The 24436-nt window shown below is 52.1% G+C and overlaps 1 protein-coding gene across 2 annotated transcripts in view; it reads left to right on the top strand.

Moving 5' to 3' along the window:
• The window catches only part of E2F2 (E2F transcription factor 2), a 41301-nt gene extending 17703 nt beyond the window's left edge, over positions 1 to 23598 (top strand). Inside the window, exons 4-9 of one of the 2 annotated variants that reach the window (XR_006286587.1) lie at positions 28 to 186; positions 1107 to 1221; positions 4727 to 4883; positions 5558 to 9847; positions 18154 to 18263; positions 21455 to 23598. Coding sequence is in view for 1 of the 2 variants with exons in the window: in XM_037881924.2 (XP_037737852.1) it covers positions 28 to 186; positions 1107 to 1221; positions 4727 to 4883; positions 5558 to 5772 (646 nt within the window). In the remaining variant the exon portion in view is untranslated. Of the gene's footprint in view, positions 1 to 27; positions 187 to 1106; positions 1222 to 4726; positions 4884 to 5557; positions 10873 to 18153; positions 18264 to 21454 lie in introns of those variants that run through there. The other variant, XM_037881924.2, reaches the window with a different exon arrangement.
• The last annotated feature ends 838 nt before the right edge of the window (positions 23599 to 24436 follow it).

Genomic DNA, 24436 nt, shown 5'->3' with positions numbered 1-24436 from the left:
AGTGACCGGCTCTGCTTGTCTTCCCAGGGGCACAGGAATTTTCGAGGACACCTCTGTGACGGTGAAGCATCAGTCCCTGTGCCAAGAGCTGGCGGAGCTGGCCAAGACCGAGAGAACTTTAGACGAGCGCATCCAGGACTGCACCCTCCAGCTGAAGCACCTGACAGAGGACGAGACTAACCAGAGATATCCTTCATGGGGAGGCAAAGGGTTATGGAGAAAGGGGGTTGGGGTGGAGGGGGGAGTCTCTGAATCACGAGCAAACCCAGTCTGAAAATGACCTTCAGAGGGATATTGGGTCTGAGGGAGTATCTAGGGTGAGGGCTGAGTAGCCCGGAGGGAGGAGCCTGGGAGCAGCCCAACCTGGGGAAGAGACTTGGGCTGAACTCCTAGCTCTTTGTTGATAAAACCGCCGCTGAGTTTTGACTGGTCAACATGTGGGCTCTGTTTGAGCCGTCTGGGGAAAGCGCCTGCTCCCGGTGGGCCTTGCCTTCCTGTCTGAGCACAGTTTGGCTTGGATTCCGTCTCCTCTCCTCGGCCAGCGAGCCCCACGGCTTGGGTTCTGCAGCCAAGAAAGCTTTACCTCCAGCAGCTGTCTTATCCAGGGCCTTTCCCAGCTGTGCTGCCCATGGGGGGAGGGACGGGGGATGGAGCAGACGCGGAGATGGCCGCATGCCAATCCTCACAGGCCCAGGGCTCTGGGGTCGGTTCAGTAACAAACAGGGAGCCAGCGGCATTCTTGGAGCCATGGGATGATGGCCTGGCACCAGCCTGTGGACTCGGGCAGGGGCGTTCAGCTCCGTATACCACAGTGCCTTGCTGCCTGCCCTGGGGGGAGTGGAAGTGGTAAGTGTGGTGGCCAAGGCCTTGTGGTGGGGAGAGGCAGGTCCCTGTGTCCCTCTCAGGACAGAAGAAGAGGTTTTTAATCTGTGCCTGGCAGGGAGGATACCTTCGTGGGCTGGGGTGGGAACCCGGCTGGTTTTGGGGGAAGATAGGAGCTGGGGAGGGTCCGGCACATGAGATCTGCAGAGAACCAACTCTGTTGTCATTTGTGGGCTGAGAAGATTCAGTCTGTGGCTGGTATTTCCTTAATTCCACCCCCCCACATTAGCATATGTCACCTACCAGGACATCCGCTCCATCAGCAACTTCCAGGAGCAGACGGTGATAGCGGTCAAGGCCCCCCCGGAAACCAAGCTGGAGGTGCCGGACTTCAATGAGGTGAGTGCGCCAGAGGAGGGCTCTGCGTGCAGGGAAAACCCATCCTCCTGGGACACAGCGGAGACCCCAGTTGAGCTCCAGATCCCATTGTGTGAGCCTAGATAGACAGGAAGGGCAACTATCCCCATTTTACAGATGGGCAAACTGAGGCCTAGAGAGATGCAGTGACTTCCCCGAGATCACACAGGAAATCAGTGGCTGGGTGTTGACCCCAGGTCTCCTGAGTCTCACCCTGGTGCCTTAGCTCCAGGACCATTGAATTCTAAGCATGTCCCGTGGGGCTAGGGACACCACCTGAGGAGCCAACCTTGGCTCAGCTGCCCCTTAGCATAGGTGCCCAGACGGGCTAGAAGTGGCTGCTTGGCAGGGAGAACATCAGAACGGCCACACTGGGTCAGACCAACGGTTCATCTAGCCCAGTGTCCTGTCTTCCGACAGTGGCCAGTGCCAGGTGCCCCAGAGGGAATGAACAGGTAATCATCAAATGATCCATTCTTTGTTGCCCATTCCCAGCTTCTGGCAAACAGAGGTTGGGGACACCATCCCTGCCCATCAATAGCCATTGATGGACCTATCCTCCATGAATTTATCTAGTTCTTTTTTGAACCCTGTTATAGTCTTGGCCTTCACAACCTCCTCTGGCAAGGAGTTCCACAGATTGACTTTGTGTTGTGTGAAGAAATACTTCCTTTTGTTTGTTTTAAACCTGCTGCCTATTAATTTCATTTGGTGACCCTTAGTTCTTGTGTAATGACAAGGAATAATTAACACTTCCTTATTTACTTTCTCCATACCAGTCATGGTTTTATAGACCTCTATCATATCCCCCCTTAGTTGTCTCTTTTCCAAGCTGAAAAGTCCCAGTCTTATTAATCTCTCCTCATATGGCAGCTGTTCCATACCCCTAATAGTTTTTGTTACCCTTTTCTGAATGTTTTCCAAGTCCAATATATCTTTTTTGAGATGGGGCAACCACATCTGCATGCAGTATTCCAGATGTGGGCGTACCATGGATTTGTATAGAGGCAATATGATATTTTCTGTCCTATTATCTCTCCCTTTCTTAATGATTCCCAACATTCTGTTTGCTTTTTTGACTGTTGCTGTCCATTGAGTGGATATTTACAAAGAACTATCCACAATGACTCCAAGATCTCCTTCTTGAGTGGTGACAGTTAATTCAGACCCCATCATTTTACATGTATAGTTGGGATTCTGTTTTCCAAAGTGCATTACTTTGCATTATCAACACTGAATTTCATTTGCCATTTTGTTGCCCAGTCACCCAATTTTGTGAGATCCTTTTGTAGCTCTTCCCAGTCTGCCTGGGACTTAACTATCTTGAGTAGTTTTGTATCGTGCAAATTTTGCCACCTCACTGTTTACCCCTTTTTCCAGATCATTTATGAATATATTGAATAGGACTGGGCCCAGTATAGACCCCTGGGGGACACCACAATTTACCTCTCTCTGTTCTGAAAACTGGCCATTTATTCCTACCCTTCGTTTCCTATCTTTTAACCAGTTACCAATCCATGAGAGGACTTTCCCTCTTATCCCATGACAGCTTTCTTTGCTTAAGAGCCTTTGGTGAGGGACCTCGTTAAAGGCTTTCTGAAAATCTAAGTACACTGTATCCACTGGATCCCCCTTGTCCACATGTTTGTTGACTCCCTCAAAGAATTCTAGTAGATTGGCGAGGCATGATTTCCCTTTACAAAAACCATGTTGACTCTTCCCCAACAAATTTTGTTCATCTATATGTTTGACAATTTTGTTCTTTACTATAGTTTCAATCAGTTTGCCTGGTACTGAAGTCAGGCTTACTGGCCTGTAATTGCCGGGGGTCTCCTCTGGAGCCCTTTTTAAAAATTGGCATCACATTAGCTATCCTCCAGTCATTTGGTACAGAAGCTGATTTAAATGGTAGGTTACAGACTACAGAGCTCTGCAGTTTCACATTTGAGTTCCTTCAGAACTCTTGGGTGAATTCCATCTGTTCCTGGTGACTTATTACTGTTGAGTTTATCAGTTTGTTCCCAAACCTCCTCTAACGACACCACAATTTGGGACAGTTCCTCAGATTTGTCACCTAAAAAGAATAGCTCAGGTTTGGGAATCTCCCTCACATCCTCAACCGTGAAGACCAATGCAAGGAATTCATTTAGTTTCTCTGCAATGGCCTTATCGTCCTTGAGTGCTCCTTTAGCATCTCGATCGTCCAGTGGCCCCACTGGTTGTTTAGCAGGCTTCCTGCCTCTGATGCACTTAAACATTTTTTTGCTCTTACTTTTTGAGTCTTTGGCTAGCTGTTCTTCAAATTCTTTTTTGGCCTTCCTAATTATATTTTTACCCTTCATTTGCCAGAGTTTATGCTCCTTTCTATTTTCCTCACTAGATTTAACTTCCACTTTTTAAAGGATCCCTTTTTGCCTCTCACTGCTTCTTTTACTTTGTTGTTCAGCCACGGTGGCTCTTTTTTGGTTCTCTTACTATGTTTTTTTAATTTGGGGTATACATTTAACTTGAGCCTCTATTATGGTGTCTTTAAAAAGTTTCCATGCAGCTTGCAGGGATTTCATTTTGTGTGTGTGTGTGTGTGTGTTTGTGTGTGGGGGGGCGGAGGGTGAGAAAACCTGGATTTGTGCTGGAAATGGCCCAACTTGATTATCATACACATTGTAAGGAGAGTGATCACTTTAGATAAGCTATTACCAGCAGGAGAGTGGGGTGGGAGGAGGTATTGTTCCACGGTCTCTGTGTATATAATGTCTTCTGCAGTTTCCACAGTATGCATCCGATGAAGTGAGCTGTAGCTCACGAAAGCTCATGCTCAAATAAATTGGTTAGTCTCTAAGGTGCCACAAGTACTCCTTTTCTTTTTGCAAATACAGACTAACACGGCTGTTACTCTGAAACCTGTCATTTTTTGTGCTGTACCTTTTAATTTCTGTTTAACTAACCTCTTCATTTTTGTGTAGTCTCCCTTTCTGAAATTAAATGCTACAGTGTTGGGCTACTGTGATGTTTTCCCCGCCACAGGGATGTTAAATTTAATTATATTATGGTCACTATTACCAAGCGGTCCAGCTATATACACCTCTTGGACCTGATCCTGGGCTCCATTTAGGACTAAATCAAGAATGGCCTCTCCTCTTGTGGGTTCCAGGACTAGCTGCTCCAAGAAGCAGTCATTTAAGGCATCAAGAAACTTTATCTCTTCATCCCGTCCTGAGGTGACTTTAGGGCTCACGGGATGGGGCTGGGCCCCCGGCTGGGAGCTCTGTTTCCTGTGCACTTGTCTTTGCTTCTCCTCCACCCATCTTGAGGGCAAGGCCCTGCTGCGAGAGGCTTCCCCACGGAGTCATCCCTGCTGCAGGGGGGCTGGTAAGCCCCCTCTGCTGGCCAAGCTGCTGCTCTGTGCAGGGAGGGATGGGAGAGGGGATCCCCTGTGTGATGGATCCTGCTGGACTAGTCCCCGCTGACTCCTCCCCTCTCCGGGCAGGAGAACGTGCAGCTCCACCTGAAGAGCACCAACGGCCCCATCGAGGTGTACCTGTGCCCCGAGGAGATCCTGGAGGACAGCCCTGCCAAGGAGAGCAGCTTCCCCACCCCCTCCCTTCAGGACAGCAGCGACGGCACCGACCCCTCCCCAGGGAAAGGTAACGCCCAGCTGGGGCTGCAGGGATCTCCTCCCCCCAGTCTGACGCTGTCGTGTTTAACTTTCTCTTTCGTGGCAGCCACTGAGCTCTCGCCAGGTGGCTGCCATACCTGCCTCTGGCTCTGTGCCAAGATCCAGCCCTCAAAGCCTCCAGGTCTGCTAATTGCCAAGTGGCCTTTGGTAAGGCCCGGCTTCCCTTATGGCGTCCTGGAACCCCGGCCCGCTCTCTCCCAGTTGCACAGACTGGGAGTGAGGGGCATTAGCAAAGCAGGGCGGGGTCTGAGGGCTGGAATTGCAGGGGGGCTGAGGGTTGGGATGGAGGGGCACAGGCAGAGCTATGGGTGGGAATCCCAGGGCTAGAATAGCAGGGGGGCTGCGGGTTGGGGTGGAGGGGCATTGGCAGAGCTGTGGGAAGGGTGAGGATCCCCGGGCTGGAACAGCGGGAGATAATAATGAGCTAGAGGCTGGGTTTCAGGGGCATCGATAGGGCCGGGTGGTAGAATCCTACCCACTGTCTGCTCTCACCAGGCTCCTCCCATGCCGTGGGGAATGGGGGGGCTTGTGGGGCACCTGGCCCATGGTGCAAGGAGGTGCCGGGGGCTCTGCTGGCCCGGGGCAGGCTGCACTCTCCAAGCTCGTTCCAAGCTCTCCCTTCCGTCTTTCTGATTTCCCCAGCTGAGCCCCTGATGGAGGTGGAGGATGGACTCCTGGACATGCCCCATCACCTGCTGCAGCAGACGGAGGACCAGCTGCCCTATGGTGACCCCGCCCCCTTTGTCAGCTTCTCCCCACCCCTCGACCAGGACGACTACCTGTGGGGGCTGGAGGGGGGCGAGGGAGTGAGCGACCTCTTTGAGGCCTATGACCTTGGTGACCTACTGAAGAACTGAGCCGGCAAGGGGGCCCCTCTCCCTCCTTGCTATGGTGCTAACGGCCTTGCTGGAGTCCGGGGCTCTGACTTGAAGCGTGGACTCCGAGCCCCTGCCCTCCTGGCCACCAGAGCAGGGGCATGGAGACCTCCTGTGGGGCAGGGCTTCCTCCCGCTCTTCCCTACCCATGCGTGATCTCCACAGCTCCTCCTCCACTCTTCCTTGCTGCTGGGGCCAGCACAGACTGGGCGTAGCAGTCAGTGCAATGCAAGACCCTAGAGGGCAACCTGGGGAAGAGTCTCCCACCACGTGCCCTAAGAACCTACTGCAGGAATGGAGCGCCTTTGCCCATTTATCTTTTTCCCTGCCCCACGCACACGCCGGTAACACGTTCCTGGCCTGTCCAGGAATGCTGGGGCTGGGCAAGGAGCCCCTGGGAGACTGGGTCTCTGTCATGGAGAGCGAATCTTCTCATCCTGCCCCCGAAGCGACCCATCTGCAGAACACACAGGGCGGCTATGTCTGGGGGGCGGAGGGGGAGTGGAATGCTCTGTGGTCTGCCAGGGGATTTGCGTGACGGGGCAAGAGATCCCGTTCCCTGAAATCTGGGCAGGGTGGGGGATGCGTGCGCTTGTGTGAATGAAGAAATCCTTCAGCTCCTGCAGCTGCTTGGGGGCCCCGAAGGGATCTGTGACGGCAGCGCAGCTGCGGGACACTTGTCTGTTTCGCTCTGCCAGGCCCGGGCAGCCCCTTTGGATCTGACCCAGATGGGTCTTGCTTCCCCCTCCCTGAATGTTTTGCTTGGAGCGTACGGGGTCCGAGCCAACCCAGAAACCCCGAGTGAAACCTGGTTTGTAATTGCAGCCATCAGGTGGCTTTTGATGTGAACAGTCAGCGGAGAATGCCTCCTTAGGGCCATGGCCTCTAGGGGGACTTACCAGGGACCTGCTCTGACATCTTCTAATGAAACTTGAAACAAAGCGAGTCCGGGGTGGAGGGCGTGGTGAGACAGGGACTCGCCTGCCCACTCACCTGTGATGGGAGGGATTCCAACTGCATCTCCTCCTTCCCCTTCGACTGACCCTAGGCCCCACCCTCTCCCCTCCGTCCTCTCACTGAAATGCCTGGCTGCCTTCGCTCTCCGTGGGTCACTTGGATCTGCTCCATCTAGACTGGTGCCAAGCGACCTGCTCCGTTGCAGGCTGCTGTGAGGGTCACATGTATCCAGTAAATGGGCTGTTGTTCCCATGTGAGCCCCTGAGTCCTTCCCGATTGGATCAGCCCTTCTCTAAATTCTTTGTTGGCTTAGCGTGGGATCCGTTTCATAGAGTGGGAGGAACCCCAAGTGCCACAAGCTGGGCTGGGTCCCCTAGGAGACCAACTGCCCCGACCCCTTCTCCTTCCATGGTAGATTCTGGGAACAGGGTGGATTAAATTTGGGATTGCCGGGGTAGCGTAAGAGAGGTCTGAATGACCCGTGCACATGCGCTGTGCCTTGTAAAAACCAGGCCGTTAACCTTCACTGTGCGTCCTGTGAGGCGGGACTAATACCCACGTCCATGTCGTGCTTTGGGATCCTCAGGGACAGGGTCTCAGCGGCGAGATCTGGACCATTATCCAAGCCCCCTGAAACAGAATGGCGTTTGGCTTGCAGACCACTCTGGTTCACCAAGGTCCTGGTGCTGGTTGCTTATTGACTTGCTGCTTTCTGATTGGCTTGGTGCATGTCATGCTTCGGCCAATCAGAGACCAATCATCTGCACACCATGAAACGCACACCTGATCAGCTGCAATTTAAACTTAAATCTGCTAGTGGGGCATTTAGTGTGAAAATGGTCAAATATGGGGGCCGAGCGCTATGCGCCTACATGAATATTTATGCAGCTCATTGTGGCTTGATTTTTTTTATTTGAGGTGCTGAGCGAGCACCGCTCCCTCTTTAAAATCAAGCCACTCAGAGGTGCCTAACAATGTGGATTTGGGTGGCGAACCTGAGCTACCGGAGTTCAGAAATTTTGATCTAATCTTACTTTATTTTCACTCATTGCCAGATTTTGAGAATCTCACTAGGTGCTTCTCTGCATTTTTAGGGACCTAAATTCCTCTGAAAATTTGGCCTGTAATGACGAGTGGCTCCACCATGTCGCAACCTTGTTAGCCGCAGATTCCATTGTCAGTAGTTTTTTGCAAAATTCCAGAGGGGAAGGGGAAGGTAGCTTTTTATTTCACTCTGTCCAAAATTCATCCCTCCAGAAAGGCTGGTTTGGATTTCCAGGTTTTCAATATTTGCACAATAGCTATTGGTTCACGGGTGGGGAATTTTGTCATGTGACATCCCATTAAATTCTGTCTTAAAAATGGAAACAAGCACATTTTCTTAACCCCTTCTTGAATGCAGCTTCTCCCTGCCTGGGGAGAATGCCAGACAGAGCCTGCAATGGATGCTGGGTGGGTCGCATCCCATTCATATCTGCCCAGTGGCTCTCCCTGCAGGACTGGGGCCTGAGGTATTGTAGCCAAAATGTCCACTGAAGCTAACATTAAACACTTGGTTGGCTTTTAATCTAGCAAAGGGGTTTAATGCTGCCCGGATACTATGGTGATGGGTGGCACCTTCCACATAAAATCAATAGCTAAGTCCTCATGGAGTCTCTGACACGTCTCCCTGTTTGGGGGTGAAACCTCTGCTTGGGGGAAGGGTTTTGATTTTGTTAATTTGCCCCCCTTTGTGTGTGTGTTTGGGCATTGGGATGGAAGGGGGATGTCAGTGCAGAGTCATTCTCATGGTCAGATGCTGGATTCAGCTGATCTCTGTTCTTACCGACCCCGCCTTGGAGCTCCCCCATCTAGTGTCCCCGTCTAGAGAATGGGAACTCCCCAAAATGGGGTGTGAAGAGCTGTGGGTGGCTGTGCTTGAGATGGAGAAAGGGAGGGCTGGCTCATTCAAGCCTCTTCTGGACAGGCATCTGATCGAACCAAAGGATGTTTTCTGGCATCTCAAGACACAACTGTCCCGGGGAGCTAGGTCTCCATCTGGAGGTGGCTGTCGTGTACCTAAACGAAAGGCCACTGTTGCTCTGGCAGGGGCTCTGTAGCTCTTGGTTTTTCAGGGAGAATCTGCAGAGACGAGACTCTGAGCAGCATTAGTGTGTCCTCGAGAACTGGAGATGGGGAAAACAGTTAGTTTTCCTAATGCAACCATGTGCTATGGGGATCTCTCCTCCCCCCCTCCCCCCCCCCCCGAATAATCACTGCTGTAAAAGTGACAGTCAAACCAGCACTGGAAGTGGCATGGCTGTGTCTCGAATGTGCTCCATGGACGAGTAAAGATATGGCTCTTTGAACTGCAACTCCCCCTGGCATTGGAGAGTCCAACTGGGTTCTCTCCTTGCACGTCCTCCCCAGTAAGAAAGGTTCTGCTGGCCAGGCAAGGGCCACACCACCCCGTTATCCCGTGGGTTTGTACGGGTGTCACTGAAGGGCTGAGCTGCCTTGTTTGCAGTGGGGGGTTTGCCCCAATTCCAGCCACCTGTGGCTACCAATTGGTGTAGCAGCACCAGGCACTTGCCCTTGCTGGAGGCTGGGGTGGGGTGTACTAGTGCCAATGGAAGCTGGTAGCAGTTGGCCTGTCTACAAGAGGAATTTGCAGGCAGTGCAGATGAACTGGGGGCAAATCTAGTGTGCACAGGTCCTTCGTTAACTGCTCTGATGCACAAGGGAGACTAGAATCCAGCTTCCCCCCCCTCCCCCCCCCCCCCGGCAGCACTGGTGGTCAGATCCAACCTGGGTCACAAGGTGTTGTGTGGGTTGAATTGACAGAGGTGAGGTAAATTGGATCAAGCCAGCGACCAGCTGCCAATACTCTAGACAAGGCCAGCTGTATATTAGTGTGTGCTAAGTGGGCAGAGTTAAGGGTAGATTGAGCTAGTTAACACCATCTAAAAACCAGATTGCTAAATCCTCATCTAGACAAAGCCAAAATGGAAGAAGCAAGACTCCGGTCAGGTCTATGCTAAGTACTTCTGCTGGCTTAGCTTTGCCACGAGAAACCTCAAGCGTTGAAGCAGTGATAATAACAAAGTAGTCGCTTTCACCGGTATAGTATGTTTCACTCAGGGTGATGTGTTGGTTGGGGTGGTTTCACAATACCAGCTTTACCAGTGTAGCTGTATCCACTTTAGGAGCCCTTTGCTCATATGGTAATGCTAGTTTGCTGTAAAGCACGCTTAGCGTAGACATGTGCCCAAGGAGCAAATTGGCTGGCTAAAAGGCATCACTGGAAAATAGTTCATTTTCAGGGCAGAGCTGCCCACTGAAATCGACCTGAGGGGGGTGTGTCTGTACCCATTGAGAATAAGCTTTTTTGGAAATAGTCAGGGGTATTTTGTTCTTGTTTTGTCTTAAAGTCTGATCCTGAACTTGCTTTGTACATAAACCTGAAGTGTCTGTGGGCTGAGACTGGTATATGGCTCCTTGTTAATACCTGCTTTCTATAGAGTTAAACATTAACTTAATCATTTGGGTTTGGAATCCTGTCTGTTGTAGAACAATTCTCATGCCAGTTGCTGGCTTGACCTGGCTTTCCAGGTGAGGCTTTTAACTGGAGATGGGTCTAGGCCAAAAATCTCAGATCTGTACTTTGCAGCTCAGTCTTGTTGTGAGTCTTAACAGGGCATGTCTACGTGGGGAAGCTATTCTGGAGTAAGCTAGGATCTGAATTTAATGCACTCAAGCTGTTGTGGGATAGCTACTCTGGTCAGTTTCCCCACATAGACAAGCCCTAAGAGAAGTGCCTGGGAGGCCGTCTTCAAATCTCTTTTGTGAATGGCATATGAAATCCTTCAAAGATCCTGGCTCGGGGTGTGCCGCTGGCTTTTGTCTGAACCTTGTAAAATTGTACAGAATTATTGCACTGTATTTATAATGGGAGCCACCTTTTTACACTTTTTTTTTTTAAGTGAGTGTATTTAAATCATTCCTGGGGTGGTTCTCCTGAAGTCCAGCGTGGCAGTGTTGTGGGTGTGAATGTGTTTCTTTTGTAAACTTACGGCACTTGAAGGTTTGTGAGCAAAAAGAAATGAATAAAAATGCTTTTTTGAGCCTCTGTTCTCTGTAAAGGAACCAAGACAGTTGCAATAGGGTTTGGGTTTTTTTCTCCTACCGTTCTTGATGTGAAACTCCTCTGTTTCCAGTCCCCCAGGCTGGCAGAGAGAGAGGATGCTGCGGATTCAGTGTGGTCTTCAGGTGAGGGTGGAGAGAGAAGGTAGGGCTACTGGTGGCTTTCGAAGGATGCTGCTAAGAAGTGGAGTTGAGTTCAAAGGCCCACCTGTTTCAACCCAGCCAGAGAGAAGGCCTGACAATGAATAGATGGTGGTGGGAGAGGGGAATAGAAATGGGCAGAGTTGGGGGTGACTATGTCCCTTCTCTTCCTAGATTCAGTCGTTCACGATTCCAGGGTGATCTGTGCTTGTTGGTAGCCATGCACTTCATACAAAGCACCATATAAGCTCCTTCATTGACAGGAGAGATCTGGCTCATGGAGAGTGAGCTTTTCCCACTTCTGACAGTCTGGGCGGGGAGGGCACCCCATTGTTTCCCTGGGCTAGGACTCCACTGCAGTGTGGTGATTCTGGCTCCCCCTGGGTTGAAGCAATGGCCAGAGCTGAGGTGGAGAAGGAATCGTCTCCTTCCAGTTCCTTGCCTGGGCTGGTGGCAGGGTTCGCAACCACCTTCCGCCTGGAGGATTGTGGGGTGGAGAATAACCAACGCTCTTCATCACCAGAGATTGCAGAGAAACATTGGCCTTAAAGACAGGTTTCAGAGTAGCAGCCGTGTTAATCTGTATCCCCAAAAAGAAAAGGAGGACTTGTGGCACCTTAGAGACTAACAAATTTATTTGAGCATAAGTTTTCGTGAGCTACAGCTCACTTCATCAGATGCCTTAAAGCCATCCGTCCTTCCTCCCTGACTCTGTTCATGCCTTGCTCGTGGTGGGACCTGGTATCCTGAGTTGCTAGGCTTAGGGACATAGGAATGGTTTAGATCTCGCTCTAGCAGTGGCTGATATCAGTTGCTCCAGAGGACGGTGCCATAGCACTTCTGGTAGCAGTTATGGGATAACCTCCCCCCAGGGAAGCTTTTTCCTGATCCCAAAAGTTAGAGCTTGCCTCTCCCAGAAGGCTGAAAGGAAAAGATCCCTTCCAGAAGTCTTTTGTGATACCTCTGGATGTTCTTGTTTATCCATCTAAATTCCTTTTTTGAACCGCAGCGGTTTTCATCGGTTGATCGCCAAGTGCTTTTTAAAGGCGGTTAGTAGCATTACCCTGGTTTTAAAGATGGGGAAACTGAGGCACGGAGGTGCCGTGACTTGCAGAAGGCCACCCAGCTGGCCAGTGGTGGAGCTGGGTGTAGAGCCCAGGCAGTCAGATGGGCCATGGCAGCTTCTAACCACATGGTGTGGATTCTGTGACAAACTGCCCCACGTGTCTCTGCAGTAAGCTGCGTGTAGAGGGCTGTGATAGTTGGACTATGAATTGGTGGTGGGGGTGCAGCAGCTCTAAGGAACCTGGCTCTGTACCAGTCTCGGGGCTGGGGCGAGGGTGGGACGGCTGAGCCCTTGGACTGCCGTAGGACCTGCCCCTAGCTCGGGGAGCCCTGCGCCTAGGAACCCTGGCCGTAGGGCGGGTAGGCTACCAATAGGAACCCATTCCTATGGGTATGGCTCCCCGCCCCAGGGCTAGGGTTCCTATGAGTAGGGTGCTTGGAGGTTGCTCAGTACCTCCAGAAATCCGGCTACTGCTCTAGGGGCTAAGGGCTTAACTTTAGGCTCCAATAAAGTTTGTATCAGGGCTTTTTTTTTTTGCTTTGGTGGTTTAGCCCGTAGCGCCACCTAGTGCCCAGCTGCTGAAATTGCCAGGTGCGTGTGCGTGCAGAGCAACAAACTAGATTGAGCCCTAGCAGGCTGTTGGCGTTTGGAGCTGAGTTTCTCCAACTCTTCAAACAACCCCCCCCCCCCCCCCCCCCCCCCCCCAGACAGGGAGAGAAACACGTGCCCCTGGCAGCTCAGCATCTAGCACCTGCTCATGCCTGCTCCTTTCTGGCGGAAAGGCCTGGAAGCTACCTTTTTAAGGCCCTAGTCTTTACGCTTTCAGCAGAGACCTGGCGTCGGAGCTGGGCCAGCCTGGGCAACCGCTGGGCAACCTTCCTCCGCCCTGCCTGGCTGCCAGGCAGCCTGACCTCTCTGCTCAAGTGCCCCCCCACTGACCTGAGAGGGGTGCTGGATCTCCATGCCCCATCCGTCTGCCGAGAGCCCCGGTAGAGGGCATCCAGTGGCAGGAAGGGTAGGGCTTAATTTGTGCCAGGGCTAAGCCCTGGCACCTCTGGGCTTCCTGCATCCGTTATGAATGGAAAATAATTGCTTGAGCCTTGGCATCTTTTTCATTACAAATTAAGCCCTGAGTAAGGGTCTCTCTTCCCATAGAGCACCCCACACCCACCCGCCCCAACGGAGAGTTAAGACGGGTGAGTGACTTAGAGGGGAAAGGCAAAATGCTGCATTCTCAGTCCATTTCCCAGCACAGTTAACCCCATGAAGCCTGCAATGTTCTCTAACTGGACACCCTGATGTCTTATTGCTGGGCGGAGGAGCCTAGGGCCCATTTATTCAATGTCAGGGGCCAAACTCCCTTCCAGGCAACTTAAACATGCAAAGGTAATGAGGTGGTCAAACCACTACCTCTGTTGTGCATGGGATTGCAGCTCTGAAAACTCGGGGGGGGGGAATTGTACTTCTTTCCTCCCTCCGCCCAACCGCTCCTGGTGAATGGGCTGGGCCTGTTTGGGGGGGGTCCTGGCTTTTTGCCCGAGATCCCTCGTAGGATATGTTTGCCTGAGACCATCTTGAGAGAGCCCTGCCTGTTGTAAAGGACATGCACTGGGAGGGCAGCTCCAGCTGAATTGCTGTAGCCGCAGCAGGGGTAGGTCCTAGCAGGAACTGCTACAAACTCTGATTTGTACCGGTGGAGCCAGCCATAGTTTTAAGGAAGGTTCCTTTGCTCTGGGGTGCAAATCACAGCTGTATCTGTGCCGGGAGTTTGCATCCATGCAGATGGCTGGATGCTCTAGTGTGGCTGCGGCATCTGGGGTCCTTATGCTGTGGATGGGACTACTAGAAAGAATCCAACAGTAGAGGAAATGGCTCATTAACATAGTACTTAGATAACCCTTCCCATGAGGCTATCTCCATTTTACAGATGGGAAAACTGAGACCCAAGATGAAATGAGTCAGCCCGCGTGTCTCAGAGAGTCAGCAGCAGTGCTGGGAATAGAGTCCTGACTCCCAGTCCAGTGCTCTCTCCACTAGACTCTCATTGCTCCAATTTATTTTGAATCTTGCCATTCTATGGCAAGCATTGGATCCCAGAGCAAGTCAGTAACAGAATCCAGGGCTCCAATGCCTCGCCTAAAGCTCCACTGTGGAGGCGATACCTTGCTCTTATCAATAGTTCGCAAAGCCCTTTACAAAGAGGGTCGGTGTCATGATCCTTGTTTTACAGATGGGGAAACTGAGGCACGGAGAAGGGAAATGGCTCGCCCAGGGTCACCTGCAGGCCAATGGCAGAGCTGGGACTAGAACCCATGTCTTCTGAGTCCCAGGCCAGTCCACTATCCATTAGGCAATACTGCCTCCCCAATTGGCTCCTGTCTTACTAATGATGGCACCTGGGGGTGGAGATCCCTGTGCTTTAGTAGAGCAAGAGGCATTTGGTGCATGTGGGGGAGGGTGGACATGAAACACTCCCCCCTCCCTGCCCCTGCCATTCCTGCACTGATTGCCTCTGCCTGGTGGAGGGCTGCTGGGCAGCATGCAACATTCCCCGGGGGACAGTGCTCAGCATTTGGGTACCTCCCCTCCAGGCTGTTTTGAGGTAATTTTATGCATGAATACATGAGAGCCCTTGACCACTTCTAACCTTCCCCCCCACCCCTCAGTTTCAAATACTACCTGGAAGGGCCCTGCCATAGGGGGTGGGAGGGCAGCGTTGCCTAGAGGTTAGGCACCTCTGATCTGCTGCTCCCTGTGTCTCATTTACCCATCAGCAAATTGGTGCGATGACAGAGCGTGTAAGCAGGGGAAGGGGGCGTGTGCTGCGAGGTGTAATACATGCCTGTGAAGTGCTCATGGTCCAGGTGCGATTTGGGTTCCACCGCTGCCGGCCCTGGCACTGGCTGGAGAGCTCAGTCCCCTGCCTGTGGGCGCAGGCCATGGCAGAGCGAGAAGCTGTGTGCTGGTGTCCAGAGACCAAGGACAAAGTCTGGTAAGAGCCAATGCTGGGAAAGCCTGGGGCATTGGGCGGGGAGGCCGGGGCTGGAATAACCAGGGGGTGGAGGGGCTGCAGGGCCGCCATGAGGGGCATTGGCAGACTTTGATTGCAGGCTCTGGGTCCGGAAGAACAGGGAATGCAAATACGGCTTAGCAGAGCTTTGTTGTGCGAGGAGCCTGGGGATGGGAGTGGGAATTGCGGGACATCAGCAGATCCGTGCGCGCTTGGGGATGTGGTGGGGCAGAACAGGAATATCAGGAGAGGCTACTGGCTGGGGTGGACAGAGCCCTGGGTGGGCCCCAAGTCTGGAAGAGCAGGGAGCGCTACAGATTGGGATTGAGGGGCGTGCTGGAAAACCCCTCAAACTCTTCAACTCTGCTGGTCCTGGTTCCAGAATCGAAGGCTGGCGCTCAAACAGCCCCCAACCCTCACTGCTCTTTCCCCTGCGTGCTCCGTTGCAGGAAACCTGCCAGGGGAGCTGGGTGGGAACCGGTTTTCTCCTCCTGTGAAAACTGAGACTTTGAACAATTATCCCATCTTGCATCCGGCCGGGAAGTGGAAAGACTCCGGCTAATTTCAGATCATTCCATTAAGCTGGCCAGTTTCAGGGGGGAAAAAATTCAAAAATTGTCGAGTCAAGAAATCTGTGGAATCTCTCCCGGGGATAGGTTTGGTTTTGACAAATCAGCTTTTTTTTTTTTTTTTTTGGATGGAAACACCTTTAGTGGACAAGCTCCCAACCAGCTCTACGCTGGGCCTTCTTCGGGCCTGGCCTGGGGTGGAGACCACCGGTGAGCCTTGCTCCTGGGTGATGCAAGGGGAGTGGCCTACTGCTCCCTGTGTGTTATTGCGATCCCTCTGGCAATTGACAGCTCTGAGCGACTCCCACCCTGTCGCCTCCCTGTCCTGCCCCAGAGAGCTTGTAGGGGAAAAATCGAGTCCCCTAATTGCCTGTGCTGGGCCTTGCTGAGTAATGGCAACTGCAGGAGGAAATACCTTGTCAGATGGCCCTTGCAGGGGGTAAAAGGGAAGCAGGAGGGCAGCCATGACCCTTAAATAGCTGTAACACCAACCCACCCGAGGGAGAAGCCTGCCTGCACCCAACCACAAGCTGGCTCCACCAAGCCAGATGTGCTCTCAGCACCAGCTGTTCCCCCATTCCATTAAGATCGGGGATCTTTTTCTAATGGGGCAGCATTAGCTGCCCCATCATCAAAGTTATAGAGTTCAGCTTTAACTCTTTCTTCTGTATAAATGACAGGTTTCAGAGTAACAGCCGTGTTAGTCTGTATTCGCAAAAAGAAAAGGAGTACTTGGGGCACCTTAGAGACTAACCAATTTATTTGAGCATAAGCTTTTGTGAGCTACAGCATCCGATGAAGTGAGCTGTAGCTCATGAAAGCTTATGCTCAAGTAAATTGGTTAGTCTCTAAGGTGCCACAAGTACTCCTTTTCTTTCTGTATAAATCTCACTGAAACGGCAAAACCCAAGGCACAGACCATAAACTCTGAGGATAGTTTGAAGTGCTTACGGCACGGGGGTTCGATGGGACACAGGCTGATGGTCGCCAGCACTTTGGAGGACAGGGTTAGACATTGAAATGACCTTGACATGCTGGAGAATTGGTCTGAATTCCACAAGATGCAGTTCAGTAAAGGCAAGTGCCAAGTAAAATGCCAATGCACAGTTACACAATGGGGACTAACTGGCTGCGGGTGCTACTGCTGAAAGGGATCTGGCATATGAGTCAACAATGGGACGCAGTTGCAAAAAAGGCTAATATCGTTCCGGGGTGTATTAACAGCAGCGTCCTGCATAAGACGTGGGAGGTATTTGTCCCGCTCCACTCGGCACTCAGCCCTGGGGTACTGTGTCCAAGTCTGAGTGCCACGCTTTGGGAAGGATGTGGACAAGTCAGAGAGAGGCCAGAGGAGAGCAACACACATGACACATGGTTTAGAAAACCTGAGCTATGAAGAAAGGTTAAAATAACTGGGCATATTTAGTCTGCAAAAAAAAAAGACCGAGGACCTGATCAGTCTTCACATGGGATAAGGGCTGTTATAAAGAGAACAGGGATCAATTGTTCTCCATGTGCCCTGAAGGCAGGACAGGAAGTAATGCGCTTAATCTGCAGCAAGGGAGATTTAGGTTAGATATTAGGGAAAACTTTCTAACCATAAGGGGAGTTAAGCTGTGGAACATGCTTCCAAAGGAGGTTAGAGAATTCCTGTCACTGGAGGTTTTCAAGAGTCGGTTGGACAAACACCTGCCAGGGCTGGTCTAGGTTTACTTGGTCCTGCCTCAGTGCAGGGGGCTGGACTAGATGACCACTCAAGGTCCCTTCCAGCCCAGCATTTCCCTAATTTTGTGATGCATAGGGTGACCGTGCATCCCATTTTGGCCAGAACACTCCCTTTTTTAAGCCCTGTCCTGGCCATCCCACCCTTTTTGGCAAAGTGGGCATTTGTCCCATTTGCCTGACTTGATCAGGTTTTTTTCCCTGAGGAAAGTGCAGATTTGGCAACAGTGAAACGTTTTGAAAATTCGTGTCCATGTCGCTGAATTGTTTCTGTCAAAAAAACAAACTTAAAAAAAAAAATAGTTCCCACCCCCCCATCAATGGTTTGTTTAGACATTTTTGAAATGAAACCTTTTGATTGTTTTGGTTTGAAGGGACTCCTTGTTTCAAAACCCCCTTTCATGGTCTTTGTTTTTAAAGTTTTAAAATGGTCACAGTGGAAATGAAATGTTTCAGTTTGGTCCAAATGTTTCAATTTTTAAAATTTTCTTTGAATTGCAGAAAACTCGAAATGTGTTATTCACCCAGCTCTAACCATGAGTTCAAATCTAACCTCTTCAAAGCACTGTTTCAATTCCCGCGTCATTCGCAGTTCCTATGAACTAAGACCATGAACCCCACCTCGAAGTCTGTTAGGGAACAGCTGCTGACCAATCCCCTCCTTCCGTTTTTTAAATAAGCTAGCAGAAGGTTTATGCAAGGTCATGGCAGGCCCACAACCAAATGCTCTAAGAGGAGACCCCCAATCTTATCTGCTGCACCATGCTGTCTTTCAGAGTGTTGGTTGCCCTATCTCTACCCACACGTCTCCCCCTAAGCCAAGAATAGAACCAGGATTCCTGAGCACCAGAAGTCAACTGCTGCCTACGAAATGATGGTGTAACCCGTGAGTAATATGTGGGTTAAATAAATCCTCCTCCAGCGGCTGGTCTGGAAAGGGGCTAGCTGCTACTTCTATAGCTCAAGTGGTAAGGGTCAAAGCCAGGGAGCTGTCGGGCAAGGGGGTTAAATCCTGCTGCAGCTGCTGATCGGCAGGCCGGGGGACGATGGCTGTATCTGACACAGCTTAAAAACAGACTTTACACTGAAAAATTGCGATCTGTAAATTACGGGGCGCACCACTCTCAGACACACGTTTCAGTTCATTTTTCCCACATTTTCCTTGTGTGATCCACTGGGTTGGTGGGTAGGTGTGGGTCGGATGATTATCTGCAGAGGATGTGAGTCTAGGACACCTCTCGGCTTGAGAGCCTGGCTCTTTTGTACAAGTGGTGCAGACTCGTGCTGTTCGCTCAGGAGGTCACTGGTTTGTTCCCTGCTGCTGGTCAAGAAGGCAGCTGCCTGTGTCCTACTGGGACGTGGCTGAAGGTGCAGGGAGCTGGCTTGCACGGGTAGGGAAGGAGGAGAATTATAGGGTTAGCTGCTGCTGTATTACACAGGCATATGCATCTGCTCCTGCCTGGCTCCAATTTCCTGAAGTCCAGGTGAGGCCGTGGCGTATTTTGGAAGGTGAGTGCTGACACGGGCTCCTTCAGGATGTTTCCTCCAGCAGATGTTCTCCCTGCTAGCCGTGAAGGGCTGGTCTTCCTTCCAGTCATTTTTAAATGGGGCTCACACGTTAGAGATGCACAGATCAGTCACGAGCAGCTGCAACAGGGCTGTTTCACCCGCTAATTCCCAGGCCGGTGCAGCTCCCCGTTCTCCTGGCCTCACGGGAGCCGTGCACAGAGGGACACCAAAGCAGGATAAAAAAATTGGACATTCACTGACGATGACTGTGTTTAGTGATGATGCCGCTGGCAGGGACACGCCCTACTTGCCCCCTTACCTTTAAAGAACGGAAATAAGAAGTTAAAGTCTCATGTACTTCCCCCCGCCCCCCTTCCTCCTGGCTCCAGTGCTGGTGCCAGTCAGCTCCAACCCTCCATCTCCAACAGCCATCCAAAATATACCCCCCCAGCTTTGCAATCTTGCATTCTTAATGCAAAGCCCTAATGCCTTGGGTAAGGCGGACTAGCCACCCAACTGCATGGAGTGTGGGAGGAGCAGCTGTGCTGAGCTGGCAATGTAATTGACGGACAAGCCTATGCGGAAAGACGCCTACCTAGCAGTTTGCCTCCTGCTAAGGTGATTACTCAGTTCCCTAGCCAGCAGGTGGCAGTTAGAAATCAGGAGTTAGAAATCAGGAGTTCCTGGGTCCCAGTCCTCTGCTCAGTCCACTAGACTTTGCTGCATTTTTAGCCCGCAGAGTGATCAGTTGAACAGGATCCACCTGGTTAGTTGTTCTGAAGGTGCTGGGGTGGTGGGGTCCTATAGTGGGTGCTTCCTCTCCACCTCCACCCATGCTCCTTCCACCTTGGTCTCAATCCACTTCCGCTAATGGACCCTGGCAGAACAGGCCAGACTGGCAGTGCGGGTACCTATCCAGCCCAGGGCTGGGGCTGCCGGGCTGGATTCCATGTGGCGACGACTTATAGCAATTACAGCGCAAAGCTGGTCTGAAAACCCTCGATTCATCACATTCTTCTGGTAGCAGCGAAGGGGCTGGAAACCCCAGTGTGGCGGGAGAAGAATCCCTTCCCCAAACGCATTCCTGCCAGAGAGGGAGCCCGTTAACCCCGTGGCTGCCAGGCTGCACTGCAGGGCTGGGTGGAAGGCAGGGGCTGGGGGAGGGGGGTTCATCAGAAGTGCCAGTGGGCCAGTGCCATCCCAGTGTTTCCAGGTGCCTGTAGGTGGCATGTGGCGGAGGCCCTGGGGATTCATTATGAACTCCTGGACCATCTCCATTAGGCAGCACCCAAAGGGTTAACTCGAGGGTCCTGACATCCCTAAACTGTAATAGGGAGACTTCCCTCTCCAGCAAATTAGAAGGAAAATGTGGTTTGATTTTTCCAGCTGCTGGGCTAACCCCCTAGCCTAATCGCTAGCAGGCCCAGGGACCCTGCCTTGACTTCCTCCTCTCTGTGCAGCAGTGAGTGTTTGGGGAGGGGTTTGTTCAGACTCAGGGCCCTGATCCGAAGTCACTAGGTGTCCGTCCGTTGACTCTGGAGGGCTTTGGCTAGAGCCCCGCACACGGGCTTGGAAGTTGCAAGGGTTAGAAAGCTGGTGGGGCACGGCAGGAGAAAGCAGACGCAAGGGCAGCTGTATTTCACACTCCGAGAACTAAACACAGGAATTAACGCTGCCGATTAAAAGCCACAACTGTGGGTCCTATAAACAGGATAGAGTTAGTCATCTCCACGCACGAGAAAGAGAGCAGATGGGACAGGGGCTGGGGACCAGAGTGGGAGGAGATGGTGCTCTGCTGGGGGATTCGTTCTGCTTTTAAAGTGGAAACAATTTGGCTGTTTGAGGCTGAAAGAGCTAAGACTTAGGCCAAATCTCTGAAACCTAAAAGCCAGCAGTTTGGCTAAGGCTCAAATTTTCAAAAGCACCTAAGTCCCACTTACTTTCAATGGGAAGTGGGCTGCTGGGGCCAAATTTTGGTAGGTATTTAGATGCCTAAAGATGCAACTCACCACCTTGCGGGCAGGGGATTCACAAAGGTATTTAGGTGCCCAACTCCCACTGAGTTCAGAGTTAGGCAGCCAGCCACTTCTGAAAATCCCATTAGGTTCATAGCTGCATCTTCAGGTCCCTAAATACCTTGGAAAAATCTGGCCCTAGGCTACCAATTCACTTAGGGTAATTTTTTCAAAAGTTCCTAAGTGCAGGGTTTGGCAGCCAAATCGGCACCTTGATTTTCCGAGATGTTGGCCCCACCACTCCCAGGGCTTTGCTTTGAAAATCAAGTTGTTATTTAGGTGCCTAAATATGAATTATGGGGCTTAATTTAAGACAGAGACCTTGCTGTGCTGCGTGTAAGAGACAGTCCTGGCCACAGAGCACTCCCTGGCTAACTAGATGAGACGAAAAAGGGTTGGAGAAAGGAAGTTTAACCATCCCCATTTTACAGATTGGGAAACTGAGGCAAAAAGTGACCGGCCCGACGGAATTTGTGACCAAAGCAAAACTTGACCCCATCTATCCTTAGTGCTAGGCGAATACCTGAATCACACAACTGTCTTTCTGTTTTAGGTGCCCAGCTTTGAAAATCTGCAGCTGTCGGTGAGGAGACCTACCTGTGCCAGGCCATGGCGTAACATCCTTCCAGCACGAGGCAACTGATACTCTGGGGTGGCAGTTGTTTTGTTTTAACCGATCCCGTGACTTTAAGAATGGCCCAGTCAAAATCAGGGCATTGGCAGCTTTGCCAACTCTTCCAATTCGTTTTTGGGCTTGCCGAAAAGAAAACATGGCTGGAATCCATGTTCTGGTCTGGTGCCGCTGCCATTTAAGCCTATATTAAAACCGGTGCATGAATGTAACCTGACAAGCTCACCCGGCACTCGTGGGGGAAGAACCCCCATGCCGCCGGGGTAATAGACAAGCTTCGCCAGGGTGTGAGAGGATCCAGGAAAAGCACCTGCTCCCACTTGTGCGACTGAGCCTAACTCAGGGGCCTGGCCCGCGGTTGTGACGATCCCGGCTGGGTCTGATGCGTGCCCTTTGGCTGCTGTGGTTTATCAGGCTTACGACTCTGTGTTGAAGGAAGAGACTCAAAGTGTCTAGCGAGTGACTCAACTCAGAGGAGGGCTAGGAGCACGGAAAACGGGCAGGAGGAAAACTTTGCTGGGGGTGTGGGCTGGGCTCGCTGCTTTGACTGATGTTTCTCCAGGGATCCTATGGGAGGTAGGCGGGGGCCTGATTCTAACAGAGGTGGCCTCTGATTTGCAAATGAAGCATGCAGGGCATCTGCCCCAGGCGGAGGCAATGGGGGCCAGGTTTGTACTGCGGCACGTGGCTTCAGTCTGGTTGAAATTCATTGCACCGGGCCGACAGCTGGGCGGTTGGGCTCTATGCAGGTGACGCAGGGAGCTCTTCCTTCTCTGCTCCAAAGGTGCATGCTACCCTCAGTCCCCATGGGGCTGCAGACAGCTGCCTTGTAAGTGTCAGTCGCTGGGCCCCCAACATGACAGAGGAAGGCTTCCATTGGCTGACGGGAGCAGTCAGGATCCGCATTGGCCCTAATGCCCCATGGGCAAGGCTATATTTACGTAGAGCTTCCCCCACCCTGGAGCTCTGCATGGGCAGGGTGTGGCTGTGGATACCCCCAGGGGGCTTTGTCTCAGCGACTCCCTTGAGCTCCCAGAAGCTGTCTGGCCACAGCCGGGCGCCCCCCTTCTCCTTAGCATGCAGCACGGGTCCCTTGGCATGGTCCTGCTCCTTTGGTCCCTTGGGGCAGGTTGCTGCGCACACTGCAGGATTTTCTACAGCTAGGCGATGGGATGCAGACGTTGCTGAGCAGCCCCATGGATCTGAGCAGCCAGGAATCCGGGCAGGGGAGAACAACAGCCAGGGACTCAGCAGGGCTGGAAGGAAGAGGCAGTGCTGGGTGGGGAAGAGAAGAGCTGTGATTTTGATTTTGTTGTGGAAGGCTTGGAAGATCTGGGCCCTGCTTGGTCTAAATGGGCCCTGCCCATCCTCCGGTGCAAATGACCAGGCAGTGCTGGGTGAATGATGTCGGCCCACCTCTCTAATGATCCTCAGGGCGGCCGGGCAGAAAATACCAACGGGCGTGACCATGTGACTTCAGAATCCTTGGACACTTCTGCTGCCTGCAAGGGCCATGTCAGTCACACCAAACCTGGATGTTCACTTCCTTGGTGGGCAAGGATGGAAAGAGGAACCTACTGGAGAACCTAGAGCGAGGGCTGGGGGCACTTTCTCTGCATGGTCTTAGCTCCATGGTCCAATGGCCGGCCATGTCGTCTCTTGAGTTACGCTGGTGGAACACCGTGAATTGTACTGGTGTAGCTGAGATCAGATTCTGGCCCGAAGGGAGGAGACCTGCTGCTTTGCATTTTCTAAGCATCCTACAGCAAAGGACACTGGCTGGACCCCCAAGTCAAGGAGAAGATGGGTGGAGCTTAGTGATTATGTGCTGCATGCCAGACATCAGACTAGCTCTCAGCCTGCAAGTGTCCTGTGGATACTGCATGGAACTGAGACCTGGGTTCTAATTATGTGTCTGCTACTGACTTGCTTGTGACCTGGGGCCAGTCACTTCCCCACTCTGAGCCTCAGTTTCCCCACCCTCGTGCATTTATCTTATTACACTGTGTGCTTTTCAGGGTGTATGCCCTGCGGCCTGAAACCCTAGCGTATAGGGAGCTCGGTGTTGCCACCTGTTGGTAGGGTGACCAGACAGCAAGTGTAAAAAATCGGGACAGGGGGTGGGGGGTAATAGGTGCCTATATGAGAAAAAGCCCCCAAAATCGGGACTGTCCCTATAAAATCGGGACATCCGGTCTCCCTAGCTGTTGGTGAACAGGCAGAAGAGCGGCTCAGAGCTGCTTGAGAGCTCCAGGTGGACAGAGGCGCCAGTGGGGAGGGTGCTCTCTGCTGCCATCTGTTGGTGAGCAAGGGGAAATGTAACTGGGCGAGGCTTCATTTGCATTTGTTATGTGGCAGAATGGGGCATTTTGGTCAAAATCCCGTTAAGTGTTGAGTTTGGGGCCACACGATGTTATTGTCCGTGTTTGGGAATGACAGGACGAACAAATGGCACTGAATGTGCCTGGTGTGAGAGGTCACCCCGAGAGAGAGCGTGGTTTAACACAAATGGATAGCCGCGCCTAGCCAAAGCACGAGTAGGTAGAGAGAGAACGGGGCCGTATCTCTTCCTGGGAGTGCCTCTGCCTCCCTAGGGACAAGGACTCTGTTAAGCATTCTGCAAGCCACTGAGTTCTCTCCAAAGACTTTGCAGCGGTAGCTCTAAGGCAGCGTGTGGCGTGGAAGCTGGAGGCAGAGCTCAGGCAGGTGATGGGGCTCAGGAAGCCGGAGAGAGCAGCAGGAGCTTAGCTGAAGGACACTGGCGTGGGCCTCCCAACCCCGCTAGCACAGCTGCAACCATGTCCCTGGTGCAAGGTGGGAGAGCTCTCAAAGCAGCCAGAGTTCTTGGGCCTGGCCGACCAAACCCTGAGTGTGGGATCTGGTGAGGAGGGAAGTGGCTGAAAG

Source organism: Chelonia mydas, chromosome 19 (genome assembly GCF_015237465.2).
Source record: "Chelonia mydas isolate rCheMyd1 chromosome 19, rCheMyd1.pri.v2, whole genome shotgun sequence".
In the NCBI taxonomy this organism is placed as follows: domain Eukaryota; kingdom Metazoa; phylum Chordata; order Testudines; family Cheloniidae; genus Chelonia; species Chelonia mydas.
This window is presented reverse-complemented; position numbering and strand designations above follow the sequence as displayed.